The 23,600-nt window shown below is 46.7% G+C and overlaps 1 protein-coding gene across 2 annotated transcripts in view; it reads left to right on the forward strand.

Moving 5' to 3' along the window:
- LOC137561351 (tubulin alpha chain) overlaps positions 1 to 20,165 on the forward strand; it is a 32,446-nt gene extending 12,281 nt beyond the window's left edge. For both annotated transcript variants that reach the window (XM_068272637.1, XM_068272636.1), the window contains exons 2-4: positions 13,770 to 13,986; positions 15,904 to 16,052; positions 19,086 to 20,165. In XM_068272637.1, coding sequence (XP_068128738.1) covers positions 13,812 to 13,986; positions 15,904 to 16,052; positions 19,086 to 20,060 — 1,299 coding nt within the window. In that variant the 5' untranslated portion in view covers positions 13,770 to 13,811 and the 3' untranslated portion in view covers positions 20,061 to 20,165. The remainder of the gene's footprint in view (positions 1 to 13,769; positions 13,987 to 15,903; positions 16,053 to 19,085) is intronic.
- Positions 20,166 to 23,600: the final 3,435 nt, after the last annotated feature.

The following is a 23,600-nucleotide window of genomic DNA, read 5'->3' on the forward strand; positions in this document are numbered from 1 at the left end:
TTGGAGGATTGTGCCTTTTTGGTTGTAGTTAGAGGTTTGCTGCGGGTGGTGGTAGCGACTGAAGCAGCAGGCTGTGGCTCCTGCCTTACACGCCCTGTGCTGGCCGCCTTGCTGCTGCCGCGCCTCTGCGCCAGAGACGCCTCCTCCTCCGATGATGAGCTGCCTTTAACCAACTGTGCTGGTGGTACTGGTGGCACATAGGAAGGATCTATCAAGTCATCATCATCAACCCCAAACAAATCCTGTGAGCCCGACTCAACCAACTCCTCTACCCCAACATCCCCTGCATCACGCCCTCCTCCTCAGTGCCAACAACAAACTTCTGCACCTGTAACTCCTCCTCCTCCTTGCATAGCCCCATCATCTCCAACTCATACTTCTCCAAAACATCCCTGTACATGGTCACAGTCTCAGGGGAGAAGAGCGTGCTCATTGAGGGCAGGCTGGTCGATGGGGTCACCGTGACCATGGCCTCAAGCGCTGGTGGAGGCCTGCTGCGGACAGGAGTGCTGGTGGCACTAGTCTCGCTGCTGCTGGAGGCCTGGCTGGAAAAGGTGGCTTCCTGCCCCGCCATCATTTCCACCACAGCCTGCACCTGACTCTCCCCAATGGGCCGTGGGCGACGACCCGTCTCAAAGATGGGCGCAACACGCTGCTGTTGCGCCTCTGCTCCCTCCTCCCTGTGGTCAGTGGCTGGCGGCGCACCAGTCCCAGACCTGCTGCTGCTGGCAGTGGCTCCTGCAATGGCGCTTCCTCTCCTGGTGGTGCCTCGCCCTCTACCTCTGCCAGTCATAGTGCACTATACAAATACAGTAAAAAAAAAATAAGTAGAAGAGGGCGGGAAAGGGTGTAAACTTTAATAAAGTCTGTGTTGGTGGTGACTAGTAGTACAGTAGTAGACACTAGTAGTATGCACGCACGCAGGTAACTAAGAAACACAAGTAAGTCGTGCGGCAGACAATCGGTGACAATTACAAACGGTCACACATGGTCAGACGCAATCAATCAATAGGCCTGGGCAGGTGAGGTGACAGACAGTCACAGGTCACTCACAACGGATGCTGGTGTGGTGGCCTGTATGTGTTGTAAGTAACTCTTATTTATTACACACACTACAGATGATAATAAAATCACACAGTAAAATTGAAAAAAAAATTAGTGAACGGGTACTAGACTAGTAGACTAGTAGTATAGTAGTAGACAGTAGACACTAGTAGTATGCACGCAGGTAACTAGGAAACACCTAGCGTAATAGGCTACAAGTAAGTCGTGCGGCAGACAATCGGTGACAATTACAAACGGTCACACACAGTCAGACGCAATCAATCAATAGGCTCGGGCAGGTGAGGTGACAGACAGTCACAGGTCACTCACAACGGATGCTGGTGTGGTGGCCTGTATGTGTTGTAACTCTTATTTATTACACACACTACGGATGATAATAAAATCACACAGTAAAATTGAAAAAAAAATTAGTGAACGGGTACTAGACTAGTAGTATAGTAGTAGACAGTAGACACTAGTAGTATGCACGCAGGTAACTAAGAAACACCTAGCGTAATAGGCTACAAGTAAGTCGTGCGGCAGACAATCGGTGACAATTAAAAACGGTCACACACGGTCAGACGCAATCAATCAAAAGGCTCGGGCAGGTGAGGTGACAGACAGTCACAGGTCAGGTCACTCACAATGGATGCTGGTGGTGACCTGTCACTCACAGTCAGTAACTAACTAACACAGTACTGAAACTAATAAAGTAACAGACTACAGCAGTAATAATTAACTAAACTAGTACTACTAGTACACAACTAACTACAATCCCTAACCTACCTAAGCTAGTAGTAGGCTAAGGCTACCTAGGCTAGCAGGCCTAGCCTGCTCACAGACTAACACTACCCTAGCACAGTATACACTATACACTAGCTGACTAAAAACAATGAAAATACTAGCTAACTATATAAGACAACAATAAATATGTTTAGGAGGTGTTTACAGGGCCGGCCCGCCCATGAGGCGGGGTGAGGCAGGTTCCTCAGGCGGCAGGAAGTGGAGGGGCGGCACCAGACATAAAGAGGAAGTGTGACTGCGGAGAGGAGAGAGAGTGCAGGCTGCAGTGCAGACTCTGCAGTGAAGTCCGGCTGCTCCTTTGGTGCCCGACCCCGTCTCCGACCCCGTGCCTGCACTGCACACACGGTGAGTGACCCTCCGCTGAGAACTAGTCCGCCCGGACTGTGTTCTGGCTGGGACCCGCCACCCATTAAGCTGTGCACCGCCCGCCCGCCAGTTCTGCTGCCACGTGCCACCTATGATGCCGCCGGGCCCGGCCTCCGAGTCCGACGACTCCGAGCTCTGTGGCCTCTCCTGTCTCCTCCAAGGCTGTGACGCAGCGCTGCCTAAGCCTGCTGATGGTGGCGGCTGCCGCCCGCTCTGCTGCCCTGCCTGATTGTCACGGACACGGTCAGTCACTGAGTGCCGCCGTCGTGACCGTGACTATGATGATGAGCTTGGCTGGCTGCCGCCGGCCGTTGTCGACCGGGGGAGGGGGGCGCCTTCACGATCTTTGCCTCAGGCAGCAGAAAGTCCAGGACCGGCCCTGGGTGTTTAGGAAGCAAAACGCTAGGTTTAGCAGTGAAAAGCACTTGCTCAGACACAGCACAGCACTGGAGAATCTCTCAGTACCAGCAGCAGTCACACAAGTGCGTGGCTCCGCAACATGGCCGCCGCCTTATATAGAGGAGGGGAGGGCCAGGCTCCCCTCCTCTGATTGGTTGCTAGGGTTGCCAGCTCCTCGGCAGGGGGACTTCTGATTGGCCCAATCACGTCATCCCCGAATCCCGAAGCCGAAACCGAACCCACAGCTCCATCCGGCCGAATTCCAGCGCGCGCATTCGGCATGCTTCGTATTCGGCCTGGCTGGAAAAGGTGGCTTCCTGCCCCGCCATCATTTCCCCCACAGCCTGCACCTGACTCTCCCCAATGGGCCGTGGGCGAGGACCCGTCTCAAAGATGGGCGCAACACACTGCTGTTGCGCCTCTGCTCCCTCCTCCCTGTGGTCAGTGGCTGGCGGCGCACCAGTCCCAGACCTGCTGCTGCTGGCAGTGGCTCCTGCAATGGCGCTTCCTCTCCTGGTGGTGCCTCGCCCTCTACCTCTGCCAGTCATAGTGCACTATACAAATACAGTAAAAAAAAATAAGTAGAAGAGGGCGGGAAAGGGTGTAAACTTTAATAAAGTCTGTGTTGGTGGTGACTTGGTGGTGACTAGTAGTACAGTAGTAGACACTAGTAGTATGCACGCACGCAGGTAACTAAGAAACACAAGTAAGTTGTGCGGCAGACAATCGGTGACAATTACAAACGGTCACACACGGTCAGACGCAATCAATCAATAGGCTCGGGCAGGTGAGGTGACAGACAGTCACAGGTCACTCACAACGGATGCTGGTGTGGTGGCCTGTATGTGTTGTAACTCTTATTTATTACACACACTACGGATGATAATAAAATCACACAGTACAATTGAAAAAAAAATTAGTGAACGGGTACTAGTCTAGACTAGTAGACTAGTAGAATAGTAGTAGACACTAGAAGTATGCACGCACGCAGGTAACTAAGAAACACCTAGCGTACTACTGTAATAAATCACCTTTAGCTCCGGCACCAGCAACTCATCAGAGCTGCAACTCACAGCGACAGCATACAGGAGATAGAGCGGAGACAGCCTTCTTCACCTTTCAAAAGGGTTTATTAAGCATCTTGTGTTACAGTTTGATTTCTTCAAAGTATAAATAGTCTTTCCTATGTCCTATGTACATCACATATATTTACATCATACATACAGGAAGCTAGTATTCTAACTAGGAAGCATAGAGAGCCGGATAGCTGGAAAGTAGAGTGCAGACCCTTTTCCCTCCGTGCTCCCTCTTTATATGAACCAGAAAGAGTTAAATGTGACCTCATCTGAGCCATCTATGATTGGTTCAGATCCCTTGGGATGTCAGGACACACACCTACTCGATTAATATTCAATAAGATATTATGCCCTAGTTGCAAGAATGTTATGTTTTATAAATATGGCCCATGTTGATTGTTCCCGTAGTCCATTTGTCTGGGGCAGTGTAGGCCTAAGACCTTGGACTAGGAACATCTTCTCAGTATCTGCTTGTATCATTTGCTTCAAGCAGACACTGAGATGCTTCTGCCTGCATCACGAGAAACTCTATTTAAAGGTATATTCTGCGAACAAGCCTTTTACCTAAAACTCAGTCCCAATAACTGAGGCCTACTTAAATTATAACAATCCCCCCTAAAATGGCTTGATCCGCAAATCCCAGCTTCGGAACCCAGCAGTACCTGGTTTCTTTCCTTTATGTTTCACTTTTCGATGCTCGTGCTCACACACCTTCTCTGCTCTAGACGGTTACCCCTTGAAGAGAGAGAGAGCACGACCTCTTGGTCTTCCTGTAACCAGGCTCTCTGGGGAGGCCCTACTTCTAAGTCCCTCTATACCACATGCTCAGCATTTGTGTCACTTGCGTATCACTCACAAACTTGCATGACCACAGAAAAGTGAAACTTGTGTGTTTGTTACTCAATGGAGCAGTGCCAGGTGCCTTCTAAAAGAGCGCCTTTATACAATCAGCTCCATCACAGGTACTACTAAACCTATACCCGTACCCTGTATATCCCTTAATTTGAAAATATCGGTTCAGGAGATTGTTTATGAGGCACCAATCTCTGGACCAGGTTAATTTGTTTTACGTAATTTTAACACGCAACCTCACCTGGATAATGATGCCTAAAGTTGTCATCCCCATCCAGACGACCAGTGGGTGTAGAAAGAACTTTGGAACTGCAGAGGCCCAGTCCGAGTGTCCCTGGAACATCACCGGAAACCTTTTCCACCAGGTCAGACTGGAACTCACCTGCTTATTTGTGCGTTCTACCTCGTTAAGATCACCTGGATCATGGTGAAATCTTACCTCTAACTTAGTGTACTGTTTGTTTAACCTTTGTAACAAAATGTGGTCGTCTTGGATCAAAACCTGTTCCCCTTCGTCCCATGTCATGTTCTCTTTCAGGACGGGAACTACCCGTGAAACTTTGCACTTTAGAGTTCTCTTAACAATTTGAGAAATAACGTCATCCAACCTGGATTACTGGATCCATATGGGATCTCCGCTCACCCAATATGTTCCCCTTGACAGATCCCCCTTATTGGAACAATTATGAACATGTACCTTGAATGTGTCCTTAGACAGGATGCTAAAAAAACAAACCTTTCCTTCAGCCACAGGAACTATCGGTTGGGCTTCAGGGTGGATCTTTTGAATGGTAGCCTCGCATTCTGCGTTATTGAGCCCGCAGGCTTCTTCACTAAATTTGACTTGCCCCGGCCAACGCAGGTACTTCTGCAAGAATTGCCCGCATGAGGACAACTCTACTTGTTTCACCTCCCCGTCTAGCACCAAAAAAGGTTGACCTCTCAGGTCCTGGTGGAAGACACGGGTTGAGGTGGGAACTAAGGAAGTGGCTGTGCCTAAAGGAATGTTGCACAGTTTCCATTTGTTCACCCAAACATCTCGAAGCTGCCATGCAAAAGATCCTTCTCCAGAAAAATCGATATACCTCCCCTTGTCCAATCTCAGTTGCACAGGATCTTTAAGCATCTCCCTGACAAAATATGCCCCCAACTGTCCTGATTGGACCTCTTCCAACCTTATGTCCTGAGGCACAATATGTACCTGAGGTCGGGAAGACTGTACTCTCTGCAATCTTTCAATTAAGAGTACCTCTTCACTTACCCAACTAGCATGAGGATAAGTGGCTGCATATGGACTGTGTAATATCGTCCCCTGTGGTGACCCGTGTGGTGTGAATGGGGTTCCCTGTGTTGGCTTTCCCTCCCCCGAGACCGCTCTCTCCACCCTCTTTGTCACCTGGAAATGTGGCTTGATCTCGATTTTTACTTCTTGTTTCGAGAACCACCAACCCTCGGCTTTCCAGCCTTTACGTGTGTATAGTTGTTTCAGAGGCACTCTCTGTTGGTAGCTCCAGAGTGTGATGTTGTCCCCTGCGTCTCTCTGGTAGAAGAATTGACGCCTCCTGCTCGTTCCTCTCCAATCTGGAACCATCTCACTCTGCATAACCAAGACAAGGTACCCCTGAATCACACACTCTACCTTTTGCATGTACCCATTGTACTGCAATGTACCTTTGAACAAACCTTTGGATCGGTGCATCGATTCTGGGAGTGTGGCATTCAATAGCAGATTTACACTGCCATTCAATTCCCACTGCCCGCACACCTGACCCTTCAGACCTGTCACCCACCTTGTGCCATGAAATTTGTTTTCTCCTGGCACAAGTGCTCTTTTCCTCCATCCCTGCTTGGTCCGTCTGTGCCTAGTGGAGGGAGGTGTGGAAGGATCAGTACCTTTGTCACCCAACATCAACATGTTTGGGCCTTGCATTCTCATTAACCCCTTATTATACATGAGAATGTCCTCTCTTCGTTCTCCTCGGACGAAATGGCAACCTAGGATCCCCATCAGCACGGTACTCTTCATTATAAAAGCACCACCTTGGGAAAGAAAAACATTAGCAATTTGCACTATGCTTTGCTCAGTCAGTTTTTTTTAGTCGTTTTCCCATCTCCGGAATCTCGTTTTTTTAGTCTCTTTCCAATTTCAGGAATCTCGTGTTTTAGTCTCTTTCCAATTTCAGGAATCTCATGTTTTCCAAACTCAGATTGGCATCTGGAACTTTTCGCTTATCCGACTGACATCTCCATCTTTGCTGTCAGCACTGCCGCTGTCTCGACTCCATATTGCCAAACTCCTTATCAAAACCTCTTGCGGTGTGTGGCCTCTGTACCAGAAATGAGCTCTGAGTCTCCCAGCAATCTTGGCCCAAGTTTTCCTCACAGGCGTCGGATGCGCTGAAGGTCCTAATGGGATCTGGCCAAACCCATTCTCTTGGACTGCCTTCCCCTATGTGTGGCGTACGTCCACTCCAATTAGGGCGCCCACATCGACCCTGCCACTGGGATTTTCCCGACTCACTCCGCACAGAGCTTATCTCTGCTTGAAAAGCTTTGCACTTCTCGTCTCTGGCCTCCGTAGTCCGCTCTTAACTCTTCCAGCTCAGCTCGCTCTGAGCTTCTCCTGTTCTCTTGTGCTTGCCTCACAGAGATCTAAGTCGCTGCTTCGAGAAGTCTCAATTAGACTGACTCTTGTGCCCACCTGGATCACCAATCAATGACCTGGGATTGGCCAAGGGTTTTGGCACCAACTGTAATAAATCACCTTTAGCTCCGGCACCAGCAACTCATCAGAGCTGCAACTCACAGCGACAGCATACAGGAGATAGAGCGGAGACAGCCTTCTTCACCTTTCAAAGGGGTTTATTAAGCATCTTGTGTTACAGTTTGATTTCTTCAAAGTATAAATAGTCTTTCCTATGTCCTATGTACATCACATATATTTACATCATACATACAGGAAGCTAGTATTCTAACTAGGAAGCATAGAGAGCCGGATAGCTGGAAAGTAGAGTGCAGACCCTTTTCCCTCCGTGCTCCCTCTTTATATGAACCAGAAAGAGTTAAATGTGACCTCATCTGAGCCATCTATGATTGGTTCAGATCCCTTGTGATGTCAGGACACACACCTACTCGATTAATATTCAATAAGATATTATGGCCTAGTTGCAAGAATGTTATGTTTTATAAATATGGCCCATGTTGATTGTTCCCCTAGTCCATTTGTCTGGGGCAGTGTAGGCCTAAGACCTTGGACTAGGAACATCTTCTCAGTATCTGCTTGTATCATTTGCTTCAAGCAGACACTGAGATGCTTCTGCCTGCATCACGAGAAACTCTATTTAAAGGTATATTCTGCGAACAAGCCTTTTACCTAAAACTCAGTCCCAATAACTGAGGCCTACTTAAATTATAACAACTACGCTACAAGTAAGTCGTGCGGCAGACAATCGGTGACAATTACAAACGGTCACACATGGTCAGACGCAATCAATCAATAGGCTCGGGCAGGTGAGGTGACAGACAGTCACAGGTCACTCACAACGGATGCTGGTGTGGTGGCCTGTATGTGTTGTAACTCTTATTTATTACACACACTACAGATGATAATAAAATCATACAGTAAAATTGAAAAAAAAATTAGTGAACGGGTACTAGACTAGTAGACTATTAGTATAGTAGTAGACAGTAGACACTAGTAGTATGCACGCAGGTAACTAAGAAACACCTAGCGTAATAGGCTACAAGTAAGTCGTGCGGCAGACAATCGGTGACAATTACAAACGGTCAAACACGGTCAGACGCAATCAATCAATAGGCTCGGGCAGGTGAGGTGACAGACAGTCACAGGTCACTCACAACGGATGCTGGTGTGGTGGCCTGTATGTGTTGTAACTCTTATTTATTACACACACTACGGATGATAATAAAATCACACAGTAAAGTTGAAAAAAAAATTAGTGAACGGGTACTAGACTAGTAGTATAGTAGTAGACAGTAGACACTAGTAGTATGCACGCAGGTAACTAAGAAACACCTAGCGTAATAGGCTACAAGTAAGTCGTGCGGCAGACAATCGGTGACAATTAAAAACGGTCACACACGGTCAGACGCAATCACTCAATAGGCTCGGGCAGGTGAGGTGACAGACAGTCACAGGTCAGGTCACTCACAATGGATGCTGGTGGTGACCTGTCACTCACAGTCAGTAACTAACTAACACAGTACTGAAACTAATAAAGTAACAGACTACAGCAGTAATAATTAACTAAACTAGTACTACTAGTACACAACTAACTACAATCCCTAACCTACCTAAGCTAGTAGTAGGCTAAGGCTACCTAGGCTAGCAGGCCTAGCCTGCTCACAGACTAACACTAGCCTAGCACAGTATACACTATACACTAGCTGACTAAAAACAATGAAAATACTAGCTAACTATATAAGACAACAATAAATGTGTTTAGGAGGTGTTTAGGAAGCAAAACGCTAGGTTTAGCAGTGAAAAGCACTTGCTCAGACACAGCACAGCACTGGAGAATCTCTCAGTACCAGCAGCAGTCACACAAGTGCGTGGCTCCGCAACATGGCCGCTGCCTTATATAGAGGAGGGGAGGGCCAGGCTCCCTTCCTCTGATTGGTTGCTAGGGTTGCCAGCTCCTCGGCAGGAATACTTCTGATTGGCCCAATCACGTCATCCCCGAATCCCGAAGCCGAAACCGAACCCACAGCTCCATCCGGCCGAATTCCAGCGCGCGCATTCGGCATGCTTCGTATTCGGGTTCGGCAAGAAATCGCAGCATTCGGGTTCGGGTTCGCATGCGGCAAACCTAAAAAACACCCGAATTTTTCGGGGAAACTTCGCATTCAGGGTCCTGCTGAGCAACCCTGCTGATCAACCTCCTTGGCGGTAATCCCCAACTGAGTTCGCGCTAAGCCGCCGCGGAGGATTTCTCAGGCCCTGGTGGGCCAATTTGCATATTTTTTTTTGTTACATGCAGCTAGCACTTTGCTAGCTGCGTGTACTACGCGATCGCCGCCGCTCCGCGCCAATTCGCTGCTTGCTGAGCACACAGCTCAACAGTTCGTGGAAAGGACCCCTAATATTCAGGAAAAAAGTTTGCAATAGTAGCCTTTGGGTGCTAGTCTATTTTAGGGGACCCAGCAGGAAACCTCACAGGTTAATTCAGCTAATGTGATTGGGTGGACGGCACCCTCTCAACCTGCTAGGCTTCCAAAAGGTTGTAGTAAACTATGCCCACACTATTTGGCCAATCACAATGCTTTGTGCTGTGATTGGAAAACTGTTCCCTATGAGGATTTCTGCTGCATCCCCCTAAGGCCTCCTTTCCACAGACTGTTGATAAGCAGTGAAATGCCTCTAAAACTCTCACAACTGTTCACTGCTGCCTGGTAAATGCTTGCTGCTGCCTGATAACTGCTTGCTGAGCACACAGCTCAATAGTCCGTGGAAAGGAGGCCTAAAGTAGACTAGTAGCAGCCTTTATAGGTTTGCACTGATTTGAAAATGAGCTTCCCCTTTAATAATCTGAGCCCTCCCACCTCACAGCAGCCACAGTTTAAATGCTGACAGGTTCTTGTTGAAGGTGTTTTCTGATTTTCTTTGCTTCTTGGTGGTTATGCGCAGTGTGAAAGGGTGAAAATGGTGAGTGCTAGTGTAATAAGGCATTTTGGTTTCAGGAATGATCATTGTCTTTGACTTGCTCACTGTGGTTCTTAAATTATCAGCAGGGGCAGAAGCCTGTCTAGTGATATCTTACCTGTAGCAGGAACTAACCTCTCACTAGTGTGCAGCTATTGCAGAGCAGCTACTGCTGTGTGAGAGCTGATATAGCTTGCTGGCTGCTACAAACTAGGCCCTATAACAAATGAATAGATGGTATCTGATCGTGGCATGAAAACCCTTATAAATTCTGGTCACTAGGAACTTTGTAGCTGGTTAACAATAGTGATTTCCTGCAGACACTTGGCCCAGGGGTGTAACAATAGCCGCTGCAGGGGGGCCAAAAGCTGCAGGGGCCCCATGGGGGTGAAGTATCTTTTTTCTGTCCTGAGAAACTGACAACTAAGGGCACAGAGAGAATTTTTTTTTGCTCTGCACAATTGTTCTAATGACTGCATCTGCTCAGCCACTGATGTGGAATCCTACAAACATTTGTAGAAAAGTCCCTATTCAGTGTTCAGCAGGGTGTTGTGTGCAGTGCCCAGCCCCCAACCTCTCTACCCCCCTTCCCAAGTGCTCTGTACTGTTGTGATGCTGGAGAAGTCTCCAGGGCCAGCTCTGCTCCATCAGCGATGGACTGAGTGAGTGTAATAAGCTGAGGCTGGGGGCACACACGTGTGTGTGTGTGTGATTTACCTCATGAGGTAATGACATTAAGCAATTCTGGTAGGTTTTAGTCATATTTTTACCTCATGTGGTAAATTGAGGTAATTTGCATTCATTTTACCAAAATTAGGTATTCTCATAGAAGTTAGAGGGTATGTTGGCACATAATTTACCGATCAGTTTAAAGGCTCATACACACATCAGACCATAGTCTTTGGAAAATGAAAGCTCACAGACCAATTTTACCCCCTTCCATGTAGTATGAGAGCCATACCTACAGTCTATTCTATGGAGCTGAACTCCCCATCAGACAGAAATCTTTGCAGGATGCTGCACACAAAGATGCTGTAGACATTCAAAAGATCATTATCTGCAAAAGATCTGTTCCTGCAAAATGCATTCATAGTCTATAAGATCTGCAGATCATCATACACACCTTGTTTAACAGACATTCATCTGCAAATCAGATCCACCAGGATGGATTTTCAGATCTGCAGATGATTGTCTGATTTGCAGATGAATGTTAGTTAAACAAGGTGTGTATGATGATCTGCACATCTCATAGACTATGAATGCAATTTGCAGGAACTGATCTTTGGCAGGAACAGATCTTTTGCAGATACTGATCTTGTGTCTGTACAGCATCTGTGTGCAGCATCTTGCAAAGATTTTTTTTTCTGATGGGGGAGTTCAGCTCCATAGAAGACTGTGAAGGTATAGCTCTCATACTACATGGAAGGGGGTAAGAATGGTCTGTGATCTTTCATTTTCCAAAGACTAGTCTGATGTGTGTATGAGCCTTTAGACAGAGTACATTTGCAGGGGCGTATCTGGGTAAACCAGCGCCTGTGGCAAACACTAAAATTGTGCACCCCCCCTCCAAAAAAAACCCCCACCCACACCCCCACCACACAAAATAAACCCATCCCCCCCCCCCCCCTTGCCAGACCGGTAGCCCCCTTACCTTCTCCCTGTGCTGCGCTCAAAATTGCGCTCCCATGCTAAAATGTATGTATTGAGCCGCGGCTCAATACAGTTTCCACTCTCCCCCGTGCTGCACACATTAGAATCAGCAGCGGCAGTAAAATGTATTTTTGAGCCTCCGCTCAAAACGCTGATTCGATCAGAGAGGGATCTATCTGTTGGTCGAACCTGATGGCAAATCGACCAGTGTATGGCTACCTTAAAGTGAACCTTAAGCCAGAAAAAAAGTTTTACTCACCTGGGGCTTCTACCAGCCCCCTGCAGCAGTCCTGTGCCCTTGCAGCCACTCACTCATCCTCTCGTCCCCCGCAGCCAGCTAGTTTCGTTTTTGCCGACAGGCCCGTCAGGACTGGCCATGCGTAGCTTTTTCCGCATTCCCGACTGTAATTAGCGCTATTGCGGGCCGCAATGCGTACAAAAATACGTGTTGTCGCATATCTATCTATGCATGTGTAATGCAGCAACGCGTATTTTTGGACGCGTTGCGGCCCGCTATAGCGCTAATTACAGTCGGGAATGCGGAAAAAGCTACGCATGGCCAGTCCTGACGGGCCTGTCGGCAAAAACGAAAGTAGCTGGCAGCGGGGGACCAGAGGATGAGTGAGTGGCTGCGAGGGCACAGGACTGCTGCAGGGGGCTGGTAGAAGGCCCAGGTGAGTAAAACTCATTTTTTTTCCTGGCTTAAGTGTCCCTTTAAGCGTGTGTTACACTGAGTGACATCATGTAAACAAACTCATGGCCGCCATCTTGTGGCCAAAAAGTAAAACTACAACTAAAAGTGAAAAATAAAACTCAAGACACATTTACATTATAAAACTATGGTTTACATCCCACTCTCCCAAAAATACCCAAATAAAATGTTTAATACAAAAAAACAAAAAAATTACAATAAAAAAACATGTAAATATTTACCTAAGGGTCTAAACTTTTTAAACATCAATGTAAAGATGAAATATTTCTCTTTTTTTTTTTTATTTTTTTTTATTTTAAACTTGTAAATAGTGATCGATGCAAAACGGAAAAAATGCACCTTTATTTCCAAATAAAATATTGTCGCCATACATTGTGATAGGGACATAATTTTAACGGTGTAATAACCGGGACATATGGGCAAATACAATACGTGAGTTTTAATTATGGAGGCATGTATTATTTTAAAACTATAATGGCTGAAAACTGAGAAATAATAATTTTTTTCCTTTTTTTTCTTCCTGTTAAAATGCATTTACAGTAAAGTGGCTCTTAGCAAAATGTACCCCCCAAAGAAAGCCTAATTGGTGGCGGAAAAAACGAGACATAGATCAGTTCATTGTGATAAGTAGTGATAAAGTTATAGGCTAATGAATGGGAGGTGAAAATTGCTCAGATGCATAAAGTAAAAACGACTGAAGGCTGAAGTGGTTAAGGAACTGGCTAATGGACAGAAATCCTAGTTATGGTCACTAGATCAAAGTGAAAATGGGTGACTGGCAGTGGGAATCCACAGGGGTCAGTACTGGGTCCCACTAACAGTTGTGCCCGCTTCTGTCAGCTTTTCAGCATCTGTAACATTGATGTGTTGCTGAAAAGCAGACACAACTGCGTTAGTGTGCTCAGGCCCTTACTAATGACCTAGTAGGAGTAGTAATGTTGCTGTCTTTGCAGATGATACAAAGTTGCAGAATGATCAACACACAGGAAGCTAGGGATATTGCAGAAGGCTGAATAGGATGGCTATATGGGCATGCAAATGGCACATGACATTCAATCTTGAAAAATGTAAAGTTATGCATCTTGGTCATACCATCGGTCTAGCACCATCCAGAATAAATGGGACCTTTTCAGCTGATGTAGGCTAGGATGTGTAGCCATTGGTCTTTGATGCTGTCTAATGCAGTCATGGTTTCTCTTTTCAGAGGGAGTGCCTCTCTATTCATATTGGCCAAGCAGGTGTGCAGATGGGCAATGCTTGCTGGGAGCTGTATTGTCTAGAGCATGGAATCCAGCCTGACGGTGTCTTTTTTAAAGATACCACCACATCAGATTCATCCTTTGGCACTTTCTTCAGTGAGACCGGTTCTGGTAAACATGTACCACGGGCAATATTTGCTGACCTTGAGCCATCAGTTATTGGTAAGTATGACTGTATCCTCATTATCACAGGCATGCAACTCAACCATGGGTCTTTAAAGAAATCTATTGGGATACACTGTCTCTCTAGCATCTTTATCAATGCCATGTGCTAAAGCGAGCTACCTGATTATGGCTTGAAGGTATGTTAAAACTGAACCTCGCGGGGGGAGGGGGGTTGGGGGTAAATGCACTCGTTCCCCCTTCCTGTGACCCAGCGTGCACCTGTTGCAACACCGCTGGAGGAATATATCTGTCCAGATTGTCCAGCAGGGGCTGCTTAGCGGCAGATCTATTCATACAAATGGACTTAAGTGGTTAACCTCTTGCTGACCGCGTCACGCCTATGGGCGTGGCCGCGGCAGCCCCAGGACCGCCTAATGCCAATTGGCGTAAAGACCTGGGGCTCTGTTTTGCAGGAGATCGCGCGCATCTCCTGCTTGGGGGGCGGAGCTCCGCCTTAAGTCTCTGAGCGGCTATCGCCGCTCGGGAGACTGTTAGACGGCGTGATCGCCGTCTATTTATATGGTGCTGCGATCAGCAGCGCTGCACTGGGGACAGCTGTGTGACACGGCTGTCCCCCTGGGGGACAAGAGAGCGATCGGCTCTCATAGGGTGAAGACTATGAGAGCTGATCGCCATGATTGGCTGGGGGGAGGGAGGGGGTTTAAAGGAACAGTGTTTTAAAAAAAACTAAAAAAACACAAACATAAATATTGATAAAAAAAAAATAAACATGGGGGAGCGATCAGACCCCACCAACAGAGAGCTCTGTTGGTGGGGAGAAAAGGGGGGAATCACTTGTGTGCTATGTTGTGAGGCCCTGCAGCTTGGCCTTAAAGCTGCAGTGGCCTTTTTTTTACTAAAAATGGCCTGGTCACTAGGGAGGTTTAGCCCTGCAGTCCTGAAGAGGTTAAGGGCCTGTCCTTATGGATTTTTGGTTGCAAAAAAAAACCCTTCATCACCAGAGTACTACGGTGCAGCTCGTGTTATACCAATGGATCTGTTGAACCACACTAAGGCCAGAAACTCACTAAGGAGTGATTTCTAATTGCTAGTGATTTGAAAAAGCTCTTGCTAATGCAATGCTATGAGGGATTTTTATAAAATCACATCGCTCAAGTAAGATCACAACCATAGCATTACATTAGCAAGAGTTTTCAAATCGCAAAGCGCTCAGAAAATCGCTCCTAGTGAGTTTCTGTCCTAAGGGCCTGTTTCCATTACACGCAGACTGGATGCAGAAAAATTTACTCAATGAATGCCTATGGGAAAATCTGCATCAGAATAATCGCGTTTAGTGGAAACAGGCCCATAGGCATTCATTGGAGTCAGTTTTTCTGCATCCATTCTGTGTAGTGGAAACAGGTCCTAAGGCCTCTTTTCCACAGACATTTGATAGGCAGTAAAATGCCTCTCACCTCACAACTGCTCACTGCTGCCTGGTAGCTGCTTGCTGAGCACACAGATCAACAGTCTGTGGAAAAGAGGCCTAACAAGCTGATGTGGATGTAGCATTACAATATCATTGCATTAGCAATGTAATGTTGTTTTTCATATTCTCCTGATGCTCAACCCCCAGTGTATGTAGCCTAAAGGGGTGAGGACTAAGGACATGGGCCTGGGACCCACTAGCAGTTTTTTTTTTTTTTTTTTTTTGGGCTAATGCAATGCTATGGGATTTAAAAAAATAATAAAAAAAACCACTAATCCCCCCCCCCCCCCCTTCCCAAGTGGGATCACACCCATAACATTACATAAGAGCTTTTCGACACACAGGCGCTTTTCGACACACAGGCGCTTAGGAAAGGGCTGCTAGTGGGTTTCAGGCCTTAGATGTGTAATTGTTGGCAAATATATTTTCTACATAGAATAATTTTCATAACCATTAATTATGGTAAATTTAAATCCTTTTATCAGATGAGATTCGAACTGGACTGTATGGCAAACTGTTTCACCCAGAACAACTAATAAATGGCAAGGAGGACGCAGCAAATAATTATGCTCGAGGTCACTATACTGTTGGAAAGGAGATAATTGATCACTGTATTGACAAAATACGGAAAATGGTAAGTTGTACGTCAATGCGAGGCTGTCTGAAGGTTTATCATGGCTACATCTACTGCCTAAGGCAGAGTTTTCCTGTGTCAAAATCGCATGCGTTATTTGCATGCAAATTCATATTTGAGCTTGAAACCCAGAGCAGGATTATCCACCAGGCAACCAAGGCAGGTGCTTGGGGCCTAGTGGGTGTGAAGGGGCCCACCTACCACCTTCTCTTCCCCTTACCAAAAGAACCACAAGGGGGGTCCAAATCTACTACCTTGCCTAGGGCCTCATAACATCTTAATCCATCTGTTGAAACCAATGCAAGTCAATGGGCTGATGCACGCCAGAGTGGATTTTTTTAAAACGCTTGCAGGGAGAAAACCGCTTGGCTAATGAAAGTGAATGGGCTAGTGCACACCAGAGCGGCTTGTTTTTCCACAAACCTTTTTTAGATTTGAGGCGTTTCTGCCTCAATGTTAAAGTATAGGAAAGTGGAAAACGCTAGATCAGAGCGGTTTTCCAGGTGTTTTTGTTATAGAAGCTGTTCAGTAACAGCTTTTACTGTAACAATATTTGTAATCTGCTACACAAAACACACCAAAAACCGCTAAGCATGTTCAGAAAACCTCTCTAAACGTGCCTAGAATCGCTCTGAAATCTGCTAGTTTTTGGTGTGCACTGGGCCAACATTTGTATTTAAATGCAAATTTCACATGCAGGAAAAAACGTAATTTTCTTCATTCTGTTTCTCATTGAGCTACAGTGGGGAAAAAAACACAATGTGTTACGCACAGTCTGACATCAACTTGCCAAAAAGTTCATGTTTCCCTGCACAGACAAGTGTGAACCTCCCCTGGGCCCTTTCACATGGGCAGCTGAACTGCGCGCTCAGTGAGCAGTTTACAAGCACCAGCAAGCATTTTACAATTTAATTGCTTCTTTGAAAGGGCCCTAAAGCCGCATCTACACGCGTAGATGCGGCGGCGATGTGGCATCAGCGGCTCAATTGATAAGATCCGACAGGACGGATCTCCCCACCACCGATTCCCTGCTCGTTCCCCGCGAGGGGAAAATGGCAAGGAATCGAGTGGAAGATGAGCGGGGAATCGAATCTGGCGTGGGGATGCGGAAGAGGCGATCCGGCGGCTAATCGAGCTGCCGGATCGCAGCCTCATCTACCCATGTAGATGAGGCTTTATAGTGGCTAAAGATGGTCCATGAGATGCAAATGTTGCTAACTTTATGAAATTTGGAATTGTACTAATTAAAATCAGCTACTGCATTTGATTGGTACAAATTTGCATGAAAAACTGCCTATATTTAATAGTGACATTGACTAGGCAGCTTCTCTTCCTATACACGTTTAGGTGGACAGGAATTTTTGCACAGGACTGAGGTGGCACATTGGCAGGCTAATGACTTATACTGGTCAGCCTGATTGGCTGTCTAATAAAGCAATGCTTTTCAAGTCTGATTAACATGTAAAGTGTTTACATCTGCCCATTCTAATTCTGCTTCCTGTGGAGGAAGAAACTCTACTGAACTTGAAATAGAAGCTTCCCTCTGCTGCATAAATAGACACTCCTGTTGTATAACCCAGGGAGGCAGTCCTAAGTCAACCTGTAGCTTCAGTATCTACTGACATGTACCTTAGAAAGAGGGACACTTTTGTGACATGCCCCTGCCATGCATACTGATGAAAATTCATAAGCAAAATCTGTAACTTTAAAATTCAAATCACACTGGCTTTTTTTAATTTATTTTTTCTTTCATATTAACTTTGGAAATTTAAAAGGATGGGAATAAAGTTGTTTGGCATCAACTACATTTTTCAGTAGAGAAATACATATATTTACACAGATCTGTACATCAGTCCTGAAAGACTGACCAAAGCACACAGAGGGATTTGGTTCCTAAAGGGGTTTGTCCCCTGAAATAAGGGCAGTTGGGAGATATGGACAACTTTAAAGAGAACACGAGGTGGGATTTCATTATGTTAGTGAAGCACAGAGGCTGGTTGTGCACACTAACACCAGCCTCTGTTGCTCCATGGTGTGCCTCCATGTCCCCCCTGCGCGCCCCTATACCCCCGCAGTGCTGGCGACACGCAGCGTGTCGCCAGCACAATGTTTACCTAAGCGCTATCTGTCAGCACCACTCCCCCGCCTCCTCCGCATCGGCGCTACCCGCCCGTGTCCCTTCCCTCCCGCTGATAGGAGGGAAGTGATGCGGGCGGGTAGCGCCGATGCGGGGGAGCGGCGCTGACTGACAGCGCTTAGGTAAACATTGTGCTGGCGACGCACTGCGGGGGCTATAGCGGCGCGCAGGGGGGACATGAAGGCACACGATGGGGCAACAGAGGCTGGTCTTAGTGTGCACAACCAGCCTCTGTGCCCCAGTAACATAATTAAATACCACCTCGGGTTCTCTTTAACAAGAGGGATATGTTGGCTGCCATATTTCCTTTTTGAACACCAGTTACCTTCCTAATCTGCCAATACTCTGCCTCTAATACTTTTAGACCTAGACCCTGAACACGCATATGCAAATCGGGTGTTTCTGACAAGATTAGCCACATGCTTGTTTCTGGTGCTATACAAATACTACTGCAGCCAAATAGACCAGCAGAGCTTGCCAGGCAAATGGTATTGATTTAAAAGGAAATAAATATGGCAGCCCCACTTCAATTGTCATTAAACCTGAAGTGAGGCATGTGGTGGTGACCATATTTGTTTTAAGCAATTCCAGTTGTCTGGCAGTCCTAATCTTTGGCTGAAGTAGTATCTGAATAGCACACATGAAACAAGCATGTGGCAAATCTGGTCAGAGCACCTGAAATTGCAGGGAGACTATCAGCAGGACAGTCAGGTAATCTGCATTGTTTAATGGGATCCTGACCAGACCCTTAAAGTAAAAATCTACACTTACCTGGGGCTTCCTCCAGGTAAGCTTCTTTAGTGAATTAACTCTTAAAATGCAAGGGATTTATTTATTTATTTTTCATTTTAGTTAAATATTTAGTAATGCCCCCTTTCCTTTCTGTTTTCATCTAGAGTGAACAGTGTTCTGGCCTTCAAGGATTTTTGATCTTTCACAGCTTTGGAGGAGGTACAGGTTCTGGTTTCACTTCCTTACTTATGGAACGTCTATCTGTTGACTATGGAAAGAAGTCAAAGCTGGAATTTTCTGTTTACCCTGCTCCACAGATCTCCACTGCAGTGGTGGAACCATATAATTCTATTCTAACAACCCACACAACTCTGGAACATTCAGACTGTGCCTTCATGGTGGACAATGAAGCTATCTATGATATCTGCAAGCGAAATCTAGACATTGAACGCCCCACTTACACCAACTTGAATAGATTGATAGGCCAAATAGTTTCTTCCATAACGGCGTCTTTGAGGTTTGATGGCGCACTAAATGTGGATCTTACAGAATTTCAAACAAATTTGGTTCCTTATCCTCGAATCCATTTCCCACTGGTCACCTATTCACCCATAATCTCAGCAGAAAAGGCTTACCATGAGCAGCTTTCTGTACCAGAAATCACAAACGCTTGTTTTGAATTTTCAAATCAGATGGTAAAATGTGACCCTCGACGTGGTAAATACATGGCTTGCTGTCTGTTGTATAGGGGTGATGTGGTGCCAAAAGATGTAAATGCTGCAATAGCTGCCATTAAATCCAGAAGGTCCATTCAGTTTGTGGATTGGTGTCCTACTGGTTTTAAGGTGGGAATAAACTACCAGCCCCCTACTGTGGTTCCAAAAGGAGACCTGGCTAAAGTCCAGCGTGCGGTCTGTATGTTGAGTAATACTACAGCTATTGCAGAGGCCTGGGCCAGGCTTGACCATAAATTTGACCTTATGTATGCTAAGAGGGCCTTTGTACACTGGTATGTGGGAGAGGGCATGGAGGAAGGGGAGTTCTCTGAAGCAAGGGAAGATTTGGCCGCTCTTGAAAAGGATTATGAAGAAGTAGGAACAGATTCTGTGAATGATGAAGAGGAAGAAGATGAATACTGATCCTGGGCCGACCTGTGTCAAAAAGCTGGTTCTAAATAACTGTACCACTAAATTAAAATGTAATATTTGAACATGAAGAAAATCTATTTATGTAACTTAATTTGCTTATGCTAATAAATGTATATTGATAGTTTCTATCTCTTTACTTGGTAAAAAAAAAACAAAGGCTGGTTACACGTTATAGAAATAGCTTGAGAATGTGATAAATGGAATTACACTAGCACATGTGGCCTGACTTGCTAGGGCATTTCCAGCAATCCTTAAGGGTCCTTTTACACTGATGTGTTGCGGTAGTGGTGCATTTTGCAATAAACGCAACGCAGCCAAAAGTCTCACTGCACATTATAGCTGCCGACTAAAGGGGATAAAATTGCAACTACTGGTGCACTTCTGGGAGTCACGGTAACTCACTGCAGCACCAAGACCACTTCTGCCACCTCACCTCATGCCATGGCTCACTGACTTTAATGGCCAGATTTCAGACAAAGCCACAAAGGCCATGGCCTAGGGCACCAGGAAAGCGAGGGGGGCAGCAGGGTGGCAATAGCAGTTAGCCTGCCAAACATTCGTCTTGCTACTCAGTTTGCACATAGTGGTGTGCAGCTACCAATAGCCGGATCTGGCACTCTGGGGATGAAAGGGCAGAAACGGGCTCTGAAGGTAATCTGAGCTGCTTGTCACTCACCAAGGAGCTTACAATCTAATCTCTGCCATGTTAAAAGGTGGGGGGCTAGGATGCTGTTGGTCCAGGGGCAGCTGGTGATAGTGGGCCTTGGGCATAAAGTCTGGACCTGATGGACACTACAAAGAGCTGCGGTGGAGTGGTGTGATGCAGTCAGTGTAAAAGGGCCATTAACCACTTGCTGACCGCCCACTACCTATAGGCGGCAAGGTGGCTACCCAGGACCGCGTAACACTGACCGGCGGCACCTGGGGGACTAATTAGCCAGAGATTGCGTGCATCTGCTGGCATTAGGCTCCGCCCACCCGTTATGTCAACCCGCCGGCCAATTAGCAGCACCGGCTAATTTGGTTGTAAACGCCCGATCTCCCCGTTACTAATAGTATACACTTTGTTAAGCTAATAAAGTATTATACTGGCTGCCTCATCTGGTGGTCCCAGTGATTGAGCGTTCACCAGGGGAGGAGGCAGCAGTGTATGTAAAAGTGCACACCCTGCCCCTGCCCCCCTGATCGCCCACAGCACCCGTCAGACCCCCCTGATCACCCCCTCAGATCACTGTTTGCACCCAGTCACCCCCCCTAATCGGCCATCAATCACCCCCTGTCACTATCTGTCAACTCTATATTTTGATTGGGTCCTAAACTGCCCCTGGGGCTCCTGATCACCCCCACCCGCAGATCCTCCCCAGACCCCCTATGTACTGTATACATTTTTCCCTGTAATCACCCACTGATCACTTGTCAATCACCCCCTGTCACTGCCACCCATCAGATCAGACCCTAACCTGCCCCTTCCGGGCACCTGATCACCCGCCCACACACTCAGATCACCTGCAGACCTGCCCTCAGATCACCTCCCAAGTGCATTGTTTACATCTGCTCTCCCCTCTAATCACCCATCAATCACCACCTGTCACTGCTACCCATCATACAAGTCCCTTATCTGCCCCTTGCAGGCACCCAATCACCCACCCACACCCTCAGACCCCCCCCAATCACCTCCCCAGTGCATTGATTGCATCTATTCCCCCTCTAATCACACCCGGCGACACCCATCAATTGCCTCCTGTCACCCCCCCCCCCCCCCCCAGCACTCCCACCCATCAGATCAGGCTCTAATCTGATCACCCGGCCAAACCCTCGCCCACCCCACCGCAGTGACAGAATTATTTTTTTTTCTTCTGATCACTGCAAAAAACACTGTACAATAACTGGTGCTGTAAAGATCAGTTTTAATTTAATCAAAACTCAGTGACCACAGCTTTCTACTTCACAAGTACTCACCCCCCCCCAGGTAGGTTCTTTTTTTTTTTTTTCCCTGGGTAGTCTCATAGGAATACCCCCTAAATTTAGCAGTCCACCATGGCAAAAAAAGGGGTATTCCGCTGAAGAGGCCGCCGAGACCCTGGCCCAGTGGGGTGAGTGTGATTGGGAAGCTTCATCCGACGAATCATCTGGGTCAGAATACAAACCGGTGAACAGCAGTGGCTCTCTGATCAATAGCAATGACAAGGTTGAAGTCCTGGCTAGAGCCAGGCGTACTACACCCCATGTCACTGGACCACAGGATCAGACTCAAGGGCAGCAGAGTGGTGCTAGCGCTGATCCGAGTTTTCTTGGTGAGGCATGCGCCAGCAACGTAGCATCTCCTGGACCTAGCACCAGTACTACCGTAGACTCTAGTGAAGTGGCAAGCACAGCATGGTAATTGAAACTGGTTTGGTGGCACGTGCATTAAGACCTGAGTCGCAGCCACCAGCAAAATGGGCCTGTACTACCCATAGTCTCCCAGAGGTGCTGGCAAATCCCAATTGGCAGTCCCCTGGTTCCACCACACCCGTACTGTCCCCTTTCACCGCCCAGTCTGGAGTCCAGGTGGAGACATATAATCTAGGATTGGCCCTAGACTTTCATCTGTTCTGCACCGTGGATCTCAACGACTTAACTGTGGCTGAGACCAACCGTTATGTCACGCAATATGCAACCGCCAATCCGAGAAGCTACCATGCCCAGCTTCTTCGGTGGAAACCACTCCAAGTTTACAAACTTAAGTTTTTGTTTTTTTTTGGGGGGGGGGGCTTCTCAACATGGGTCTAGTCAAAAAGAATGTATTGTGGTCTTATTGGTCTACGCACCCAATACATCACATGCCCATGTTCTCTGCTTCCATGTCCAGGTGGCGATTTGAGAACATCCTGCACTTCAGTGCCAATACAACCTGTCATCTAAGAGGCCACCCTGCTTATGACCGATTACACAAAATTCAGCCCCTCATAGACCACCTGTCAAAATTTGCAGATGCTTATACCCCTGAATAGTCATTTTGAGGCATTTGGTTTCCAGACTACTCCTCACGGTTTTGGGCCCCTAAAATGTCAGGGCGGTATAGGAACCCCACAAGTGACCCCATTTTAGAAAGATACCCCAAGGTAGTCCGTCAGGTGTAGGCGTTCATAGATTTTTAATTTTTGTCACAAGTTAGTGGCAAATGACACTTTGGGCTCTATTCTCAATGATTTACCGCATGCGGAAATGCACTTGCGGTAAATTTCCGACTGAAAAAAAACCATCTTGATATTCACAAATGTTTACGCATGAATTACCCGCATGCGTAAAAAATGCGGTAAAAGTCCGCAAAAGTCGGTAGTTTCCGCAATAAAATCTAAATTCACAAAAAAAAAAGAGGCGCCTTATTTCTGACTTAACTACCGAATTTTTATCACCTACAAGTACATGGTGATATATTTCGCTTCCCATTGACTTAAATGGAGTCTGGAGCCTTGAGTGCTGTGTTTGCTGAACCTTTTTTTTTTTTATGAAACTTTTTTCCCGCATGGTTTCCTATGTAATTACGTA

Source organism: Hyperolius riggenbachi, chromosome 3 (genome assembly GCF_040937935.1).
Source record: "Hyperolius riggenbachi isolate aHypRig1 chromosome 3, aHypRig1.pri, whole genome shotgun sequence".
NCBI lineage: Eukaryota > Metazoa > Chordata > Amphibia > Anura > Hyperoliidae > Hyperolius > Hyperolius riggenbachi.